The sequence below is a fragment of the Atta colombica genome, unplaced genomic scaffold (assembly GCF_001594045.1).
Source record: "Atta colombica isolate Treedump-2 unplaced genomic scaffold, Acol1.0 scaffold105, whole genome shotgun sequence".
Taxonomy (NCBI): Eukaryota; Metazoa; Arthropoda; class Insecta; order Hymenoptera; family Formicidae; genus Atta; species Atta colombica.
Genome location: NW_017259190.1, coordinates 757,989 through 775,208, shown reverse-complemented (window position 1 = coordinate 775,208; position 17,220 = coordinate 757,989). Strand labels below are relative to the sequence as shown.

The 17,220-nt window shown below is 35.8% G+C and overlaps 1 protein-coding gene across 1 annotated transcript in view; it reads right to left on the bottom strand.

The window, feature by feature from the left end:
• Positions 1 to 9,273: 9,273 nt before the first annotated feature.
• Positions 9,274 to 17,220, bottom strand: part of LOC108690369 (RNA polymerase II elongation factor Ell) — a 95,629-nt gene continuing 87,682 nt past the window's right edge. Inside the window, exons 3-10 of the mRNA XM_018197626.1 lie at positions 14,842 to 14,957; positions 13,483 to 13,599; positions 11,503 to 11,769; positions 11,201 to 11,271; positions 10,915 to 11,124; positions 9,964 to 10,816; positions 9,639 to 9,816; positions 9,274 to 9,544 (exon numbers count right to left, since the gene is read on the bottom strand). Coding sequence (XP_018053115.1) covers positions 9,296 to 9,544; positions 9,639 to 9,816; positions 9,964 to 10,816; positions 10,915 to 11,124; positions 11,201 to 11,271; positions 11,503 to 11,769; positions 13,483 to 13,599; positions 14,842 to 14,957 — 2,061 coding nt within the window. The 3' untranslated portion in view covers positions 9,274 to 9,295. The remainder of the gene's footprint in view (positions 9,545 to 9,638; positions 9,817 to 9,963; positions 10,817 to 10,914; positions 11,125 to 11,200; positions 11,272 to 11,502; positions 11,770 to 13,482; positions 13,600 to 14,841; positions 14,958 to 17,220) is intronic.

Genomic DNA, 17,220 nt, shown 5'->3' with positions numbered 1-17,220 from the left:
AAAAAAAAAAAAAAAAAAAAAAAAAAAAAAAAAAAAAAAAAAAAAAAAAAAAAAAAAAAAAACGGTTCCATGAAAACCGATCCGCGCGATTTCCCCGGGGCACAAAAAGGAGGGAGGGGCACAGTGCGTTTCGCACGAGCGAAACCCCGAAAGCGGGCCTGCAAATCTTTTTCCTTGCTAACAATATAGTTCCTCTTTATTCGCATTTTCGCTTTGTATACTTTAATTAGTGAATATAATATATATATATTTATATATATGTATAGGTAATAATTGCAAATACAACTATGTAATGAATATACGAGCCTTTGTCAGGGGGAGCAATGCAGTCGTCATCAATAAAAGTCACGGGGTACATTGTATATATATCTATACATGCAAATATCGAGAGTCGCCCGGTCGTCATCGTAATGATCATCATCATCATCATCATCATCATCATCATCATCATCATCTCTCTCTCTCTCTCTCTTTCTCTCTCTCTCTCTCTCTCTCTCTCTCTCTCTCTCTCTCTCTCTCTCTCTCTCTCTCTCTGTTTCTTTCTCTCTCACACTCTCGCACTCTTCATATGTATACGTGATACGCACGCGCATACATGAATATGTATTGTAAATCCATTCTTTTTTTTTTCTCTCGTCGCTCCATCCACTTATGTTCTCGCGTGTGATCGATACTGAAAAACGTAAGACTACCTCCTCGCGGTCCTTAAGTCACAATTGTCAGTCATCCGGAACGCAGCTTAAGTTTCCTTCCGCGCGTTTCTATTATTATTTTTTTAAGCACTTACAAAATATCCCTTCGTTCCTCAATTCGGCACGCGGCGATCGATCTCTCTTTGTTCTGCCATCCAGCAACGATCGATCGCGCGGAAGAAGCCCCGGCTCGCTTCCGTTGATCTTCCGCGTCGAGATCGCAAGTTCGCGCATCCATTGAATTGACCTCTTCTCGAATCATTTTTTCTCCGATGACAGGTTTCCTTATTTTTTATAACTCTTGCGACTGAAGGTCATTCTAAAATATTTTGGCGATTAAGCCGGGAAGATATTTTTATCGGAGGACAAATGCATTCATCTCGGCCGAGTATGGGCTTTAAACTTAACGAGATCGTTCACCAGCGTGCTGTGGACTACTTATTTTGATATGGATTCACAACGAGGGAGAAGGAGGAGGGGAGAGGGGAGGAAATGCGAGCATCCGTTACGATCGATCATCATACCGTTGAGATTTATGATCGTATTTGCCCACTCGTCGCGTGTCTCTTCGTTCTTCTTCGTTCTCTCCTTCGCAATTCTTTAATCTCTAAGGCGTCTTTTCAGTCAACACGCAAGTCTACAGGCCCCCATTTCTTGGGCCCTCGATTTCTTCATATTTAATGCCGCGTCAACCCTTTATCCACGGGGTGCTCTATCTGGATCCATAAAAAAAAACAATCCGCCTCTATCTCCCCACACATAACGAACGAAAATGTTTCACACAAGGGCAGTTCAATTAGCCAGTGACTTTTTTTAACTTCTTTTTTACAAATCTAACTTATTTTTTAACATAATCTCCTTTTAAAAAAATCACTGACTCATCAAACTGCTCATGTATAAATACATGTATATAAGACATCATAAAGTTATCGGTTTTTAATCCCTTTTAATTTCTTTCAATGGACCTCAGACAACACATTGACTTTAAGACATCTTATGTGTCTCTTTTGGATACTTTGTGTCGTCTGGGGATCGTATAACAGCTTTGGCGATTGTCTAATCGCCAAAGGGATCCAAAGAATCGTAGACAAAGGGTTAACGTCTTTTTCTTCAAGAGAAAAACTTAACGCGCGTCGTCGCGCGCATCATCTTGGTGCACGGGCGAATTATATTATTACAAAGTTTCCTAGCAAACACATCACAGTCAAAAAGCATATCGCTACATGACGAACGGAATCTCATTCCGTTACGCGGTGACTCTGTTGAGCGCGGAAAAAAAACAAGGAGGGAAACTACCGTCGTGAAAGCGGCGAGTTTCTGCGAATACGGTAAATATTCAGAAGCAACGAAGAGTGAGTTTCGTTGTCCGTAACGCTCTTTTACAGCTGCACCACAAGTTGTTGCGAGTTAGCTTTCACGAAACCGCTAACTCGCCAAATTTACAGCAGAACGCAAACAAGATAGAATGCTTTTCATTTCGTGACACAGATCGACATGCAGGTATCGTTTTGTCTTTGTTAGTTGTGAAATACTAAGAAAAATAAAATGACGACTTGTGTCGACTTGTGTCACCAAATGAAAAGCATCCATAGAGGTGTAGCGCGATTGTGCGATATTATTGGAATCTTCGTCTGAGAAGAGGAGGAAGAAACAACGATTCCGCACCGAGGAATAAATCGAATCGCCTGTACCGGGGCGATATTGCGATGAAAGACCTGTAATTATAGCTGCACGTTTTCTCGGCGATTTTCTCGAACGAGGAAGGTCAGATGAAAGATTTTCCCTTATCGTCGAAATGCAGAAAGCGAGTTTCCAGTCTCTTAACTCGATTCTCTTCTACGTGGGAGATGTTTCATTCGACGATATATCTGCACGAGGATACGGTTTGGATCAATAGCGGATCGAGAAAAATAGCGTACGTGATATGCCTCCCGTAAAAAAAATGGATATTTAAAATGATATGTCATTATCCGCGATTAATTATCTCCCAGCAACTGAATCGCATCCGCGAATGATTTCGAGATCGAGATATGCGTTGTTACGAATAATGCTGCCAAATCGATTAATTTATTCATTCGCTTCTTCGATAAAATCTGCGACATTTTTCGATCATACATAGAGTTTGTTTTTTTTTAGCTGACCTTCTTGTACGTTCATCTCTTTCCTCCTTTTCTTTTCATACAAAAAAGTGTACTATACGTAAGTAATCATTACTTGTTTCAAAAATATTTCAAAAGTTCATATATATTCAAATCTATATATAATAAATTCATCATAAGTATTAAATTTATTCAAAATATATTTTGTAAATTCTAATAAGTTTAATACTTTAATTAAACGTATTAAATTAAAATAAATTAGATTTGCTCATTACATAAAGTCGTTTCGTTAATCAATTTTATAATATTCACTGTTAAAAATTTTATGAAATTTAATATAATTTTAAGTTACACAACTTTGGACTTAATTCATAACATTATATTAAATTTAATGTATTTATAACTGAAAAGTATATATTTGTACATATGTACATGGAATTTAATGTATTTTTCATGAAAATTTATAAAATTTAATATATACACGCTCATTACATTTAAATAATTACTATAACTTAATTTTCAGTTAAATTCATTTTCATTCATTATTTTTAATTTCGTTCATAACCATGAGCTTCATTTACAGTAAAGAAAGCATTTCTAACAGTGTTCTTTAAAAGAAAATAAATTCTTACTTTGAGCATATGCAGCACAAGTTTTTCTAAAATTTATTGTAATAAAAAATTTATTGTAAATTTATTGTAATATATTTTAAGATTATCAAGAAAATATTCCTATAAAGACAACTGTTATTTAAAAAGAAGAAAGTAAATTGAGTAATCACTTTTCTTAATAGAATATTTTTCTGTGCGTATGCTAAAGAAAAAAAAGAGATAAACCGTGCAAAAAGTTTAACTAAAAAAATTGGCCTTTTGTGATTATCACTCCTCGCAAAAATTGTAAGTTTACCAAGTATTATTTCAACTGATATTTTCGACGAGGACGAGTGCAATTAGCCTTTCTGTTGTGCGGCTCATGAAGAAACGCGGGGGGAATGACCCGAAAATGCCTGCGAAGGAATGCGACAGAGGAAAGATCATGAAGAAATTTTGACAGCGACTCGCCGGGGAATTCAATTAAATAGAATTCAATCATCCTGGAAAGATATTTCCTTCGAATTCACGTTACCTCCGGAAAAGTTCTATGAACGTGGAGATTACTTGCTCGAGAATTTTGCAAGATTGAATGGTTGATTCTCGAAGGAAAAACAGAGAAACGGGAGAGACAAAAATCGAGTTGTCTGAAATCGTACATAACTTTTAATCTCTACGAATCCCTTGATTCCGGCACTTATTACACTTATCTTCGATTCGAGTCCCAGATAATTTCGGCAATTCCATTACCGCGTTGTTGAGAAGAAAACCGTGAGTTCTCGAAGCCGAAATTTGCATACAAATATTTTCTATCAGCTTTGCACATACCACTAAGAGATAATGCACATAAAATTATGCTACTAATGTGTGCGCACGCGCGCGCGCGCGCGTGGTGTGTGTGTTTTATGTGTGTATGTATATACAGTATTCACGCTTCACTAATATTGGCACTTGGAGTTTCCGACAAATCGAGAAAATATGAGAAAGAAGTATAAGATAAGGAGAAAGAGAGAGAGAGAGAGAGAGAGAGGGAGGAGAGAGAGAGAGAGAGAGGGAGGAGAGAGGGAGAGAGAGAGAGAGAGAGAAAGAAAGAGAGAAACGAAGCATCGTTTGGACCTTTTGAGCACGAATATACGCGTCCGCTCATCCGAACACAGACTGAACATGACTCGATGATATCTAGAATGATTCTGGAGGCAGTATCAACGGCGTGTAACGACGACACGCATTTAGAAATAAGGGCACTGGTCTTTCGCTCGAAGCGTCGCGCACCAACCTCCTATCTGTTGAACAAACATCTTGGACGTTATATCTTACGAAATGGTACTTCAATCTAAATTACCAAAGAGGAATAATGCTGTCTACAGAGGTTGGCTATTCGAAAAAAATTTCTCCTCCAACAGAATCAAATAATTCCCCCCCCCCACCCCTCTGCTCCCCCGCAATTAACGAGAAGGAGACTATTTTCTAACTAAGTTTTGATTCTCTTCCGCGGAGCAAGCATATATTCTTTCATTGTGCGAGACACTTCTGTATGTATGTTTATACACTCCGTAAACTGCGAACGTATCACGCGATTTTGCTCGCTCTATCGAAACGATCGAGAGAGAATAATGTCTTTTCATTCATTTAAGTTGGTATTCATAGCCCATTCTTATTTTAAGATCGTCTTAAATAGTAACATCTTAAGATACTAATAAGCAAAGTTGCCATAAATTCCTCATCTTAAAATTCCATAATTTCTCCCTGATTTTTTGACAAAATTTCGTTGCTTTTTTGTTCCGATTTAGAAATCATCAAATCGTTTTATTATAAGTAATTTAAGCAATGTAAATTGCTATTGTTGTTGACACTTCTTTCGTTTAATTGTTAAATTAGTAATATTCCTAAACTGCACATTACATTTCTTTAAAGCTAAGAATTTTAATTTTCCAGAAAAGTTTGCAAAATTTCCTGATTTCCTTAATCGTTTTCAACTTTCATGACAAAGCTTTTTTGAACTTCCTTGATATTTATCTGATTTCCAGTTTTATGACAATCTTGAGTCTCAAAGTTCTGTGATTGGCTTAAAATATTTTAAGATTGTACTAAAGATGGTTTTAGATATAAGAATTGACTATGAATACTAGTTTTAGGGAATCATTACTAAGGTGATCATTGCTAACGTCTTTTCTCGCGAAACGATAACAGAACGATAATTAAGCAAACATTAAACGCTAAGAGCACTTACTTTCACAAGAATGCATTTACTTGGGCAACATTATGTCGTTTCGAGTTTAAGGGCGGCGACGATCAAGAAAGAAACCGGCCTGTTATGTTTAAGTTAAACCGCGTGTGTTACATATATCGCGATTGATATTACCGTACTTCTTACTATTTGAACATCGTTTCGGTTCAGTTTCTTTGGCACTGTTTTTTTACATTCTTTCTCGACCGGGTTGTTAAGACGATCGATTGGTCGGTCGACGGAGGGCGAGAGTGTTTAATCGAACGTGCTTGCTGAAGTTCACGTAATAACTCATAGCTAACGAAGAATATCGCCTACTGATTTACAACGTAATCATAGCGAACATTATTTACAAGTAGTACAATTTACAAAGGGCACTGACTGGTATAACGTGGTAACTACAGACCTGAAAAAAAAAACGCTCAATACTCGATCGTAAGTCTTTACCGAGGCATTTTATGCACCAGTCGAATTTTTGTATGATACAGCGTTATTAGAGAGAAGCATTGAAGTCTGAACTGATAAATATATTAGTTGTATTCATCACAAGAATAGAGAGCATAAAAAAAAATGCAAAAAGATATTATAAAAATGCAAATAAATATTATAATATATCAATATTTTATTATATCTTTTAATCATATTTTCTTAATGCAAAGAACTTGAGCAGAATAAAAATATTTATAATCACGAATATAATGATTTAACCGACTCCTTTGTTTTTAAATAAGGCCAATAAAAATTTCAATAACATTCAAATTTATGCTCAAATGTCTGCAATATATGTACATATAAATAATTGGAAATGTTTTATCAGAGCAGTTTTACTTGCTCAACGCTGTGCCATACGTTCAATTAGGGCAAAGTTTCCTCTCTTCTTCAAATATAACATTTTTCCAACATTTTGCGTAAAGACTCTAACAGAAATATCATTTCTCATACATTACGCGTTCTTAAAAAGAGTTCGCATGGTGCAATGCACATTGTAACATTACATGAGATTATTTATATCTACAATGACTTTCGCAATGCATCGTATTGCACAACTATAAGAGAAATTCTACAATATCGCTGTTTTGTAATAAAAAGTTCATTCAATAACAATGAATTTTTTAACATTTTCGTTATATGTATATATATATGTGTGTGTGTGTGTGTGTGTGTGTGTGTGTGTGTGTGTGTGTGTGTGTATTAATCCATATAAATAACTAGATGTTATAAAACAAAGAGAAATCGATAAACAACCCGGAATCATCTAATATTCAAGCAGTTGCCTCATGAACTCAACTAACAACATTAGGTAATAATGTAATTATTGCATGTTTCGCTGAACAGTATACTATATGTATCAGAGAGAGAAAGAGAGAGAGAGAGAGAGAGAGAGAGAGAGAGAAAGAGAGAAAGAAACGTAACTTGTTAAACGATATTCTAAACTGTCCTATTGCTGATCGTAAGTTATTTAAATTTAATAACGTCACATCCAATAATTCTATGAGTGTGCTCAGGAACATAATACGAGGAAAAAAGATCGCGAACGTGAGTATAAAATTTCTGCGAAGAAAAAAACGTAATATGATTAATTCATTAAAACATTCAGCAGATCGTATTTATATCTAAAACTTTTCGTAAGAGCATTTTACACCTGACGTGTCCCTCTTTTCTCTATATTCATGGCTCGACGGATGGCTTCGGGCAAATTATTCGTAGTTGTAAAACAATGTGTTAATGAGCAATAAAAAGACTAGGATTGTGCGGAGAAAGTCATGAGAAAATGATTTATCATTTAAAACATAACGTTAAATCGTTCAATCGCTAAAAACTGTCAGGCGTTTCAGCTAACTTTTATAAAGCATGTAAATAAAAAAAATAATAAAATGCTAAATTTTGAAAGAATACTAATGTATATTACAAAAATTTTGGAATTTTTGTTTGTTGTGATACACCATCTACATGTAAAATATAACAAATTCATTAGATAATGTATCGGATATGTAATCTATTTGCACAATATTTGTGTGAATGAACAATTTAATGATATCCCAAGTATAACAGATTAGGCAAAAAAAATATTAAAAAATTTGGCACCGTGAATTTTCAATGCAAATCAATCGAAAAGATTGATTCGGAAATCCTATTCCAATGTACTCGATACTTTTCATTTGAATAATATAACAACAATAGAGCAATAATTATGAATAATATTAATAGTTACAATATAATTGTTAATAATAATAATTAAACAGAAGTATTTTTTTTACATTAAATACTGTACACAACATATGATATTGTCGTTTAGTAATTATTAATGATGATTGATAATTATGATAAAAACTATACGTTTCATATTAATTCTTCTTCTAAAAAAATTTTTTTTTACGGAAAAATACTACACCGAACGCTTCTTTCTTCATTCCTCATCAATAATTAAAATTTAAAATCACGAAAAAACTTGCACAACGTATTGTATATACCATATCTTTTTATAATCAAAACTATTATAAAATCAAAGTGATTTGGCCTTTAAAAAATTCACTAGTTTACGTAACTTAAAAAATAGTTAAAATTATATATACATTTTTACTTGCTTGAATTGTTAATTTACACGATCATTAAATTTCTTTTGCTTTTCTTTTCTTTTCCCTTAAGGCTGTTTATCGTCTCGTTTTTTTTCTTGTCAACCGACCATATCTATCAGATAATCAATACATTATCATAGAACATATCAGCGAAGGCAAAAAAGAACGAAGAAGTAACAAAGAATCTTAAATTCACGAAGTACTATGGTCTCTCTCTCACATATAGGAAGGTAACCCGATTTTCTTTTTTTTTTCCAAGCCCTTTCTCAAGTTGCGATGAGCAACGCACAAATCGCGAGCGTGATTCGTGCCAGCTCATGGATAAAAAGTATGCATGTATATGTTATAAGTGTTTTGCGAGCCAGTTTTCTTTCTTCCTTCCGGCGGACAAAAAGAAACCCGGACGTGGCACGCGGTAAGCCTTATTATCTCTTGGACCCTCTTCTCACAATCATATCATTTTTTTTTCTTTTTTTTATTTACGTACTCTTAAAGTGGACGACACACTTGGACGTGCGCACGGTAAGTAACTTATTACAGAGTTTAATTACTTCTTTCCCGTTGCGCCTCTTCTCTCTTCGGTTTTCTACAATGTCTTCCTCGTTACAGGACCAGCTTTAAATCTCCGTACGTCCCCGCACACAATTTTATGTTCGCTGATCATCAGAATGCCCTTATTTCCATTTTTCTATTCCGAATGGGTATCTATCGCTTGAATGTACTCGATTGTCAACAGCCTTCATGCAAGTATTTAATATTGATCGAAGTTGATGCGCGAGCCTTACCGTGATGACGAAAGTCGGCGAGATCGTCGCCGTCGTGGAAATTGTCGCGATCGACGAGTCTTGCAACGGAGACGTGTGGAAGATTTGCAGGAAGAGTATTTCGCATACGATGTATATTCATCATTGCAAGATGCTTTATGACAAATATTGTACACAAGATCTTGCATCAAGCCATTTCGAGTCACTTGATTTTCCGGTGATAGAACACAGGAGCCATATGAACTGTGAAAAATCAGCCTTAGAACATGCCGAGAAAATGCAGATTCGGCAACGTTGATAATATCGAGGAAGAGGGGAGGAATAAGAGGCGGTCTTTTCAGTTTATGTCAGTAATGCCGATGATCGATACCCCCGATGTTGTTGCTGCCGTTGTTCATGGAGTTACTAATTATACCGTTATCAATGGTATTCGAAATCGACATTCTGCCGGCGGCGTTTTCACTGTCGTACTCTAAGATCAGTCGTTTTATATGGCTCAGCTTATTGTGCAGATAATCAAATCGTTCCTTCATCTGTTGGTATACTGGATTCTGTTTAGTTTCTTTGTACTCGCGATATATCTGTTCTTTAGTTTCCTGAAACCAGAAAAAAAATGCCATCGTATGATCTTGTCTGCTTGTTCGACGAAACGCAATTGGATCATTTATGATAGAAAATTACGATATATACCTCACTCTCGATCATGTTGCCCGATTTCTTTTGATCTTGCAATAGTGTATACAAATGCGTGAAGCGATTTGCGGTTACGAGTACTTGAGAGTGCAACCTACGATATTCATCATAGTTCGCGTTGAACTCTTCTTTGTAACGCCTTTTCTGTTCCGGGTTGCTTATTGTTGTATATTCCCTGGATAAATAATTTTACATAAATATTGTATCAATCAACAAACTAAATTAACTTGTAACAATCTATGAAAAGAACATTGTTTTTCGTTATCATTTGAAACTATTTTCGCAAATTAGTAATAATCGATAATGTAGCTAATATACTTACGTGCGGTAGTCGACATATTGCCCGGTACTTCCCAGCCTTTCGAATCCATCAGTCGGCAGCGAGACCATCGCAGTGGTATTATCGGTATAAGTAGGAGCGCTAGAGGTTTCACCGTAGATACCTGCATAGCTGGTGGTACTATTCCTATTCCTGAATTCCCTCTCTCTATTTCTCTCTTCTCTCGCGCCTCGACTCCTATCGCTCCTGTCTCTCCTGTCGATGTGGTCAATCACGTTGCTCGCAATTTCATTGGCTATAATGACACCGCCGTCGTGTCTATCCCCATTCGGATGGTGGTTGCCCCTTTCACTATCATCAGGCGACAACGGTGTCAAGCACAATGATCGATTGGAGTCGTTTGGAACTGCGGTGATAGCGGAGACTTCACTATAGACGTTTCCAGTACCCCGCAGTACGTCACTGTTTGCTGTCCTTTCGGCCCGGTAATCGACGCGGTTGCTGCTGCTGCGTTCACGCTGCAATTGCTGCCTCGATTCCCAACCGTCGAAACCGCTACCGCCGTTGTTACTATTACTACTACCATCACCACTATTGCTGTTACCACAACCACTATTAACGCCGGTGGTACGATCGACGATACGGTCACCACCAGCGGTTGCACTAACACCACTGTTATTATTACTATAACTGTTGCTGCCTGATAGCCTTTCGCCAGCGGGGATGAAGGAGATAGGCTCGGGTCTCTTATAGTGCGATATCCGCGGCTTCTTCGTTGGTAATCCGTCGTTACCCTGATAGTATCCTGGTCTCTTGTTACTAACCAAATTGGGCGGAGGTGCCGTGATCGCCGGCGGTGAGCCCGCATGAATGGAATTGGGTGACTGACCACTGCCTAAGAGTGTAAACATGTACAAAAGATGTATTATTTAAAATAAAGTTTCATATTTATATATGCAAATAACGTGATGTTGATAGTAGTAGTACACGTACCGCTGGAACCGCCGTCACTCGAGCCGGGTGGAGTAAGGTTTTGAGGTTTCCGTCTCCTCAACATTGTCCTTTCCTGCTCGGTGTAGAAAGGCCAATCCTCCTGCACATCGTTCCAGATGTGCCTATATAGGTGATACGTGTTGTCACGCATGTAAGCTACTTGCTTCAGAAGCGTTTGCATGACGGGTCGCTCTCGTTCTCTCAAACCCTCTGGAATTTGTCGACATATATATTAATATATTGTCGACTATTCCGAAAAATTGAAAACATTCAAATCCTATTTTACCTTTTTTTATGCGTTCGTAAAGCTCGGGCTTTTTGTAGGGCCTCAAAGCAAGGACATGGATAAGTCTTTCCCTATTGAAAAAAAAAAATCGCATTAAAATCTTTTTCTAAGAGATATCAATCTTTAATAAATTTTCCTACTAATTTGTGCATCCAATTTGACAAGCTTTCGTCTTATTAATCTACAGAAAATTATAGCTCAATTAATCTGCGGAAGATTATAGCTATGTTTACTTTCTCTGTCTTTGTTTATCTTTTATCGGAGCATGACTTATTCTTATGCTCTTATAACGAGACACTTACTTAAGTGGCCTGCGCATAATGTCAGAAACTGGTTTTTTCTCCTGATTGTGAGCCGCCGATAGATGGTTACCACTATTACTATTACTACTACTATTAGCGATCGGCTTGTTGATTGAGGCTTTGGGCTGACTATTGCCGGAAGTTGGAATGCTCATCGTAGATTCCCGATGCCTTGCATACGATGACGGAGGAGGTATTGTTCTTCCGGTTCCTTTCACTTTCACCTTGCGTCCGATATCTGGACCATTCGCCTTGATCACCCTCGTGCTGAAAGAGCAACATAATTTCCATTGAAATAAATGAAAATGCAGAGTTAGGAAAGTTGCTTTACAGTTATTTACAAGTTACTTGTAATTAATTTTTTATTATAAAAATTAAGTGCAATTAGTTCGGGTATTTTATTTTTTATGTTATTCTTTATCATTTGCTTCAATTTTGTATTACTTTTTCAATCAATTTCAATAACAAACATATAAGATAATCTAAAAAATAATTTAGAAATAACTTATAAAAATAACTTTAATCCTGTAAAATGTATGATATAATGTGTTATTTAATTAAATAAAAAATTGGAAAAAATTAAAAAAAAAAATTAAAAAAAAAGATAAAAAGCGTATATGTTCTTATTTTGACTTATCTAAAAATATTGGTATAAAAAAGCTACATATTTCTAATATATTTATTTAGAGGAAATATAATAGCATAATTTATTTCGTCATGTCATTCGGCAAGGATGACATATTCATATCGGCGAATCTTTCATTTCCTGTATATTTATATACGAAACGGTCTTCGCGCGATGAGCTACACTTTTATTCATACAATTAATACAATTTGCAACATCACTGACATAGGGGTCCGATCGATTGTCTGATTATGCAATTTTCTTTGACGTAAATGGCGCGTAAGCGAACGCAATGATAGAGGCACGATGAAGAGAGGCGGAAAAGGGTTCAGGCGTGATGAAATCGCACTTGTGAGGCGCTCTTAGCCTTGGCCGTGACGACTAAACAAATTAGCTGTAGGCGGTTTAGAAATGGAATAATAAGAGCCCCAGAATAGACTAAGTCGAACGGACGGACAAGAGGAGTTAGACAAAATTACGGATACTATCTTGTATATTGATGTATTTATGTAGCGAAGGATAAAAGGTGACTGCTCCGAAATTGAATGAATGAGCCTCGTAGTATCGCGACAGACAACAGTGTTGTGATTGTATGTCGCTAAATATAACATCACCTGAAGAAAAGGAAACATTCCACGAAATAGGAAACTTCTCTTCTTATATATATATATATATAGTCAATGATGCAGAGCCAGATGAAAATACGGAGCTTTATTATTTATTACATATGCAAATTTTAAAAATCCATTTGTTTGCAAAAATTTGGATAAACATCCGTATTTTCTGACAATAAAAATTTTGATACTTTTAATAAATGATATTTTTTAAGTGTGCACATACACATACAACATATCGATAAAGATATTTATATATAAGCATCATTTATTCTATCAATGGATGCGAACCCTCACCTCTGTGATGTATCTTCTATATGTGTTTCTGAATATATTTAAAAAATCCCAGAATATTTATAGATAACGTAAACCTCAACCATGTGCGACAACATACTATTATTCAAGGTATGTCTGTCAACTAAAAGTATATCTTCGGGCGATATTCTACAAATTCTCACGATATCACAGGGACGTATGCGCGCACGAGGCTACTCGTAAATTCCTTCTTGAATCGCACGAACATCCGTTAGGAGACCGTATCTACAGGCGAAAGTTTGTAAGAGTAAAAGATCACGAAGCAAGGATTATTTACGATTCCGCGGCGCTTCGCGGAGGAAAGTCCTGAAAATGGAAAGAAAGGAAAGCGATCGCGTCTTTCCAAAAAGAAGAGAGATCCTTCGCTCGGAGGATCGAACGGTCACCGACGGCTGTATGTCTCATTCCTCAAGGGAGTATCCTTACCATTTGTTCTTGTTATTCTCCTCGACGACCGCCATTCTGTGCCTGGTGGTCTCGTAAACGTCATCGTTTGCCTGTATCCGCATCTTGTACGGTATAGCGCCGAGGCTCTCGAGGCTTCTACGAGAAAGAAGAGCAAGAAGATAATGAGAAGATAAAAAGAAAAAAAAATAAGAAAACTACAAGAATCAGGATAAGAGGCAATTCTTTAAGCGATTCCCGCATTTTTTAATATTAAATTAATGAACAAGAGTGGAGCATGGAAAGATCGATTTTTAAAGTAGCTAAATATAGCTTTTAGCTAAATATATAGATTGAAAATAAAATTATAAAAGTTAAGTGTAATGAGCAATGCTACAATAAATTTTGATATTCTATAGCAACTAGTTTGAGTTTCCAACAAATTATTTTGATGGTCCAACAAAATTATTTTCAAATCTGTATTTTTACTATCAGCAAAATTGTTCTTTCAGTGTATATAAAATATAAAAATATATAAACACAAAAGACGCGACTCTTGATTTTGCCAAAGTTATTATTATTAGTAAGTTATTACTGGTTGTCGTTATTGTATTTATTGATGATACGTTATGTATGTATATAATTTATATGTATGCCTTTATACGATACATTATATCATATATTTATACACGTATATAATATATCGATTTATTGTTGCTTGGAAAAATGCAGTAAAGCAATCAGAAATGAATCAACGAGCAAATCGAAGCTCAATTTATCATCGACATGTTACGTTTTTAACATCAATTCGTCAAATCACCGGATCGTATCGTCGGACGCGGTAAGCACTAGTAGCCAGTATTACTGAATTGGTTCTGCTGACGCAAGCATAATCGTCCACGAGTGTAGTCGCCAGTAGCCGACACCTGCTAGCTCACTAACAGCGCTTTAGTGTGTCAAGTTGCCGCGATAAAACCACCTGCTCAAGGATGCTCCAAAGTTTTTACGTCGCTCGATTTAGATTGCGAATTACGTTACGACGCTTACGACGGAAGATTACTCGAAATTACCGTATCGCGTACCGAGTCCATTCACCGAGACATTATTTCTCTGTAGTTATAATGAATCTCTGTAGTTACAGCGAATAACCGCTGTGACATACATAAAATAAAATTTGTCTACTTATCTATCTATCTAACTTTCCTACGAACGAAAATATAATAAAATCGAGGAATTAGACCACCTGGTTAAATAATAGACGTAAAGCGATTTACTTCGCGGCTCTCAGCTTCGAGTTTCTCTTGTATTCAGATATATTTTCATATCGATATGCTGAACGTACGAATGTAATACATAAAATATCTTGCAAGCTCTCGTTATACCGTAATAATCAATACGTACTTAGGGCCGGTCTGTTGAGCAAGCTCGAAACCACCCTGGGAACCCTCCATGTCCTGGCTGCTAGAGATGTTAAAGGTGAATCTGGCCACTCCGTTGATGGATGGAATGCTGAGATGCTGAAATCAGAACGCAGAGCGTGCGTGTTAGTCGTCGTCCTCTTAATAAGATTGCATTAAATTACAAAACAACGACCTATGCGGCGGTATATACGTGCGTATAACGTCTCTCTGTGCACAGATCTATTGTATATATATATATATCTCTTTTTTTTTCTTATAGCTGCAGATATACAACCGCCATATATAATACATGAAGTTCACCTATGTATCTGTTCAGCTATTTATTTAATGTCTCACTGTTCGTCAATTTCACTTACTTCTCTCTTTATTTCTCACATAAACTAGAAAGTTTTACGAAATAATAATGTTTTCAATGTGTGCTTTTAAATTTAATTCCACTCGAACCGTTTAACTAAATAAAATATTCATATGGGCATTTTCTCTAATTTCAGCATATATTCAAATCAATAAAGTATAATAATGGCGCAATACTTAAGCTAATGTAGATTTAATTCGTAATAGAAACATATATTTTCTGACGTTAAGAAATATATGGGTTCTTGGAACTTACTAAAGCTTTTGTTGTTGGTTTTATTTTTTTTAATTTTTCAAATTTAAAATTGTAAAGAATTAAATTGTGAAATACAAAATTATTTCAAATCGTTACTATTTAAAAATTAGGAAAAGTTCCAAGATCACCAGGATTCACGTGTTCCAGTTACGGGTTAAATAAGTAAAACTGCAAATCAACATCGCTAAATATTAATGTGAATAAATAATAAAATGACAAGCGTGCGATTTGTTTACTGCCGCATAAGTGAACTGATGACATTTATGCGTTTTATATTAAATTATATGGACTGAACACCATCGAAGTATAATATATTCGCGATAACGTCATTTATACCGAGCGACAAGTCTCGGCTCGTTTGCGCTTCTCTCTCGCTCGCTGCATGTGCATTGGGCACGAAATCGATCCCCGATCGACGTTGCGAAACGAGAAGATTGCGGCGATGGGAACGTGAAGCGTGTCGTCGTTTGCGGAATTAGCGCGTAATTCGCGTAATCGCGGATAGCTGTCCCCGACGACTACCGATTATCGTCCGACGTTGAATTAGACCGAGGAGAAGATAATACCAGCGAGCGGAGCGCGCGTCTAGAAGTAAACAGATCCTAATCGGATTGTCGCCGGTAGCACGACGGTGGCATTTCGATGACGCCGTCAGATTATAAAGGAATTCGAGCGATCTCGGATCGATGTAGCCGCGCTAAGCGCAAAGTGCAAAGGGGTATAACTTTCAGGTCAGATTTCGCGACGGTGACGGGAGAGTAAATTCAATTGTGGTTTAATCTTCCCTTTGAAACGCTATTATACTACTGTTCCAAAGAGATAATAAAATATTATTAACAATAATTAACAATAATAATTGGAAATAACGGTCTCGGTAATCTAAGGCTTAGGACGCTCGCATGAAATGCAAGAGATCCAGTTCAACTCCCGGCCGAGACAATATTTTTCGTAATAAGTTTATTACACTTTTTTAAGATTAAATTTGAGAAATTTAGGAGGATTATTAAATGAATATATATAATAATTCAACATCTTAATATTCAGAACGTAATGGCGTTTTGTATTTAAAGTAATGTACCTAAAATATTATTTTTATATTATTTTTGTAGACTCAAACCAGTACCTACTAGTTCAATTGTTAGATATTTCAGTAAAACCGTCTCTTAGTACACATACTGTCATTAAAAGTCTGTTTATGTTCCATTTGATTCACGTTCTCTTTTGCGATTAGTTTTTCTTTCTATTTTTGATCTGTTCCGTATTTTTGCTATATGATTTATTTATCTTACCTTGTGCCGTAATTGTCTTATTTTTATTGCAACATATAAAAGTAAGATAGAAAAACGTAAACGCAGTTTTGCTAGTGTTTTATTTTTTACAAATACATTTTTTTATTTATCTCTGTAATTATCCAATTTATTTATAAATCAATTTTGTATGTACGCAACAAAGTATGTATTATCTTTATAAAGAAGAAAAAGAGAAAAAAATTTTGCATCCGATATTTTGTATATCGAGAGCAAAATGCATATGTATTTAAATAACAATAAAAAATATATATATACATGCGTTTCTATTTATAACAGCATGAACTATATATATGCAATGACCTTTAAATAATTCTTTTCTTAATAAACGAGTTAATGCAATATTATCTTGCATTAATTTGACAGTTTAGCAAGTGAAGTAAAAATACATGTCTTTAAAAGCCTGGGAGTATAATGAGAGTAATATGATGTAGTAAGTCAA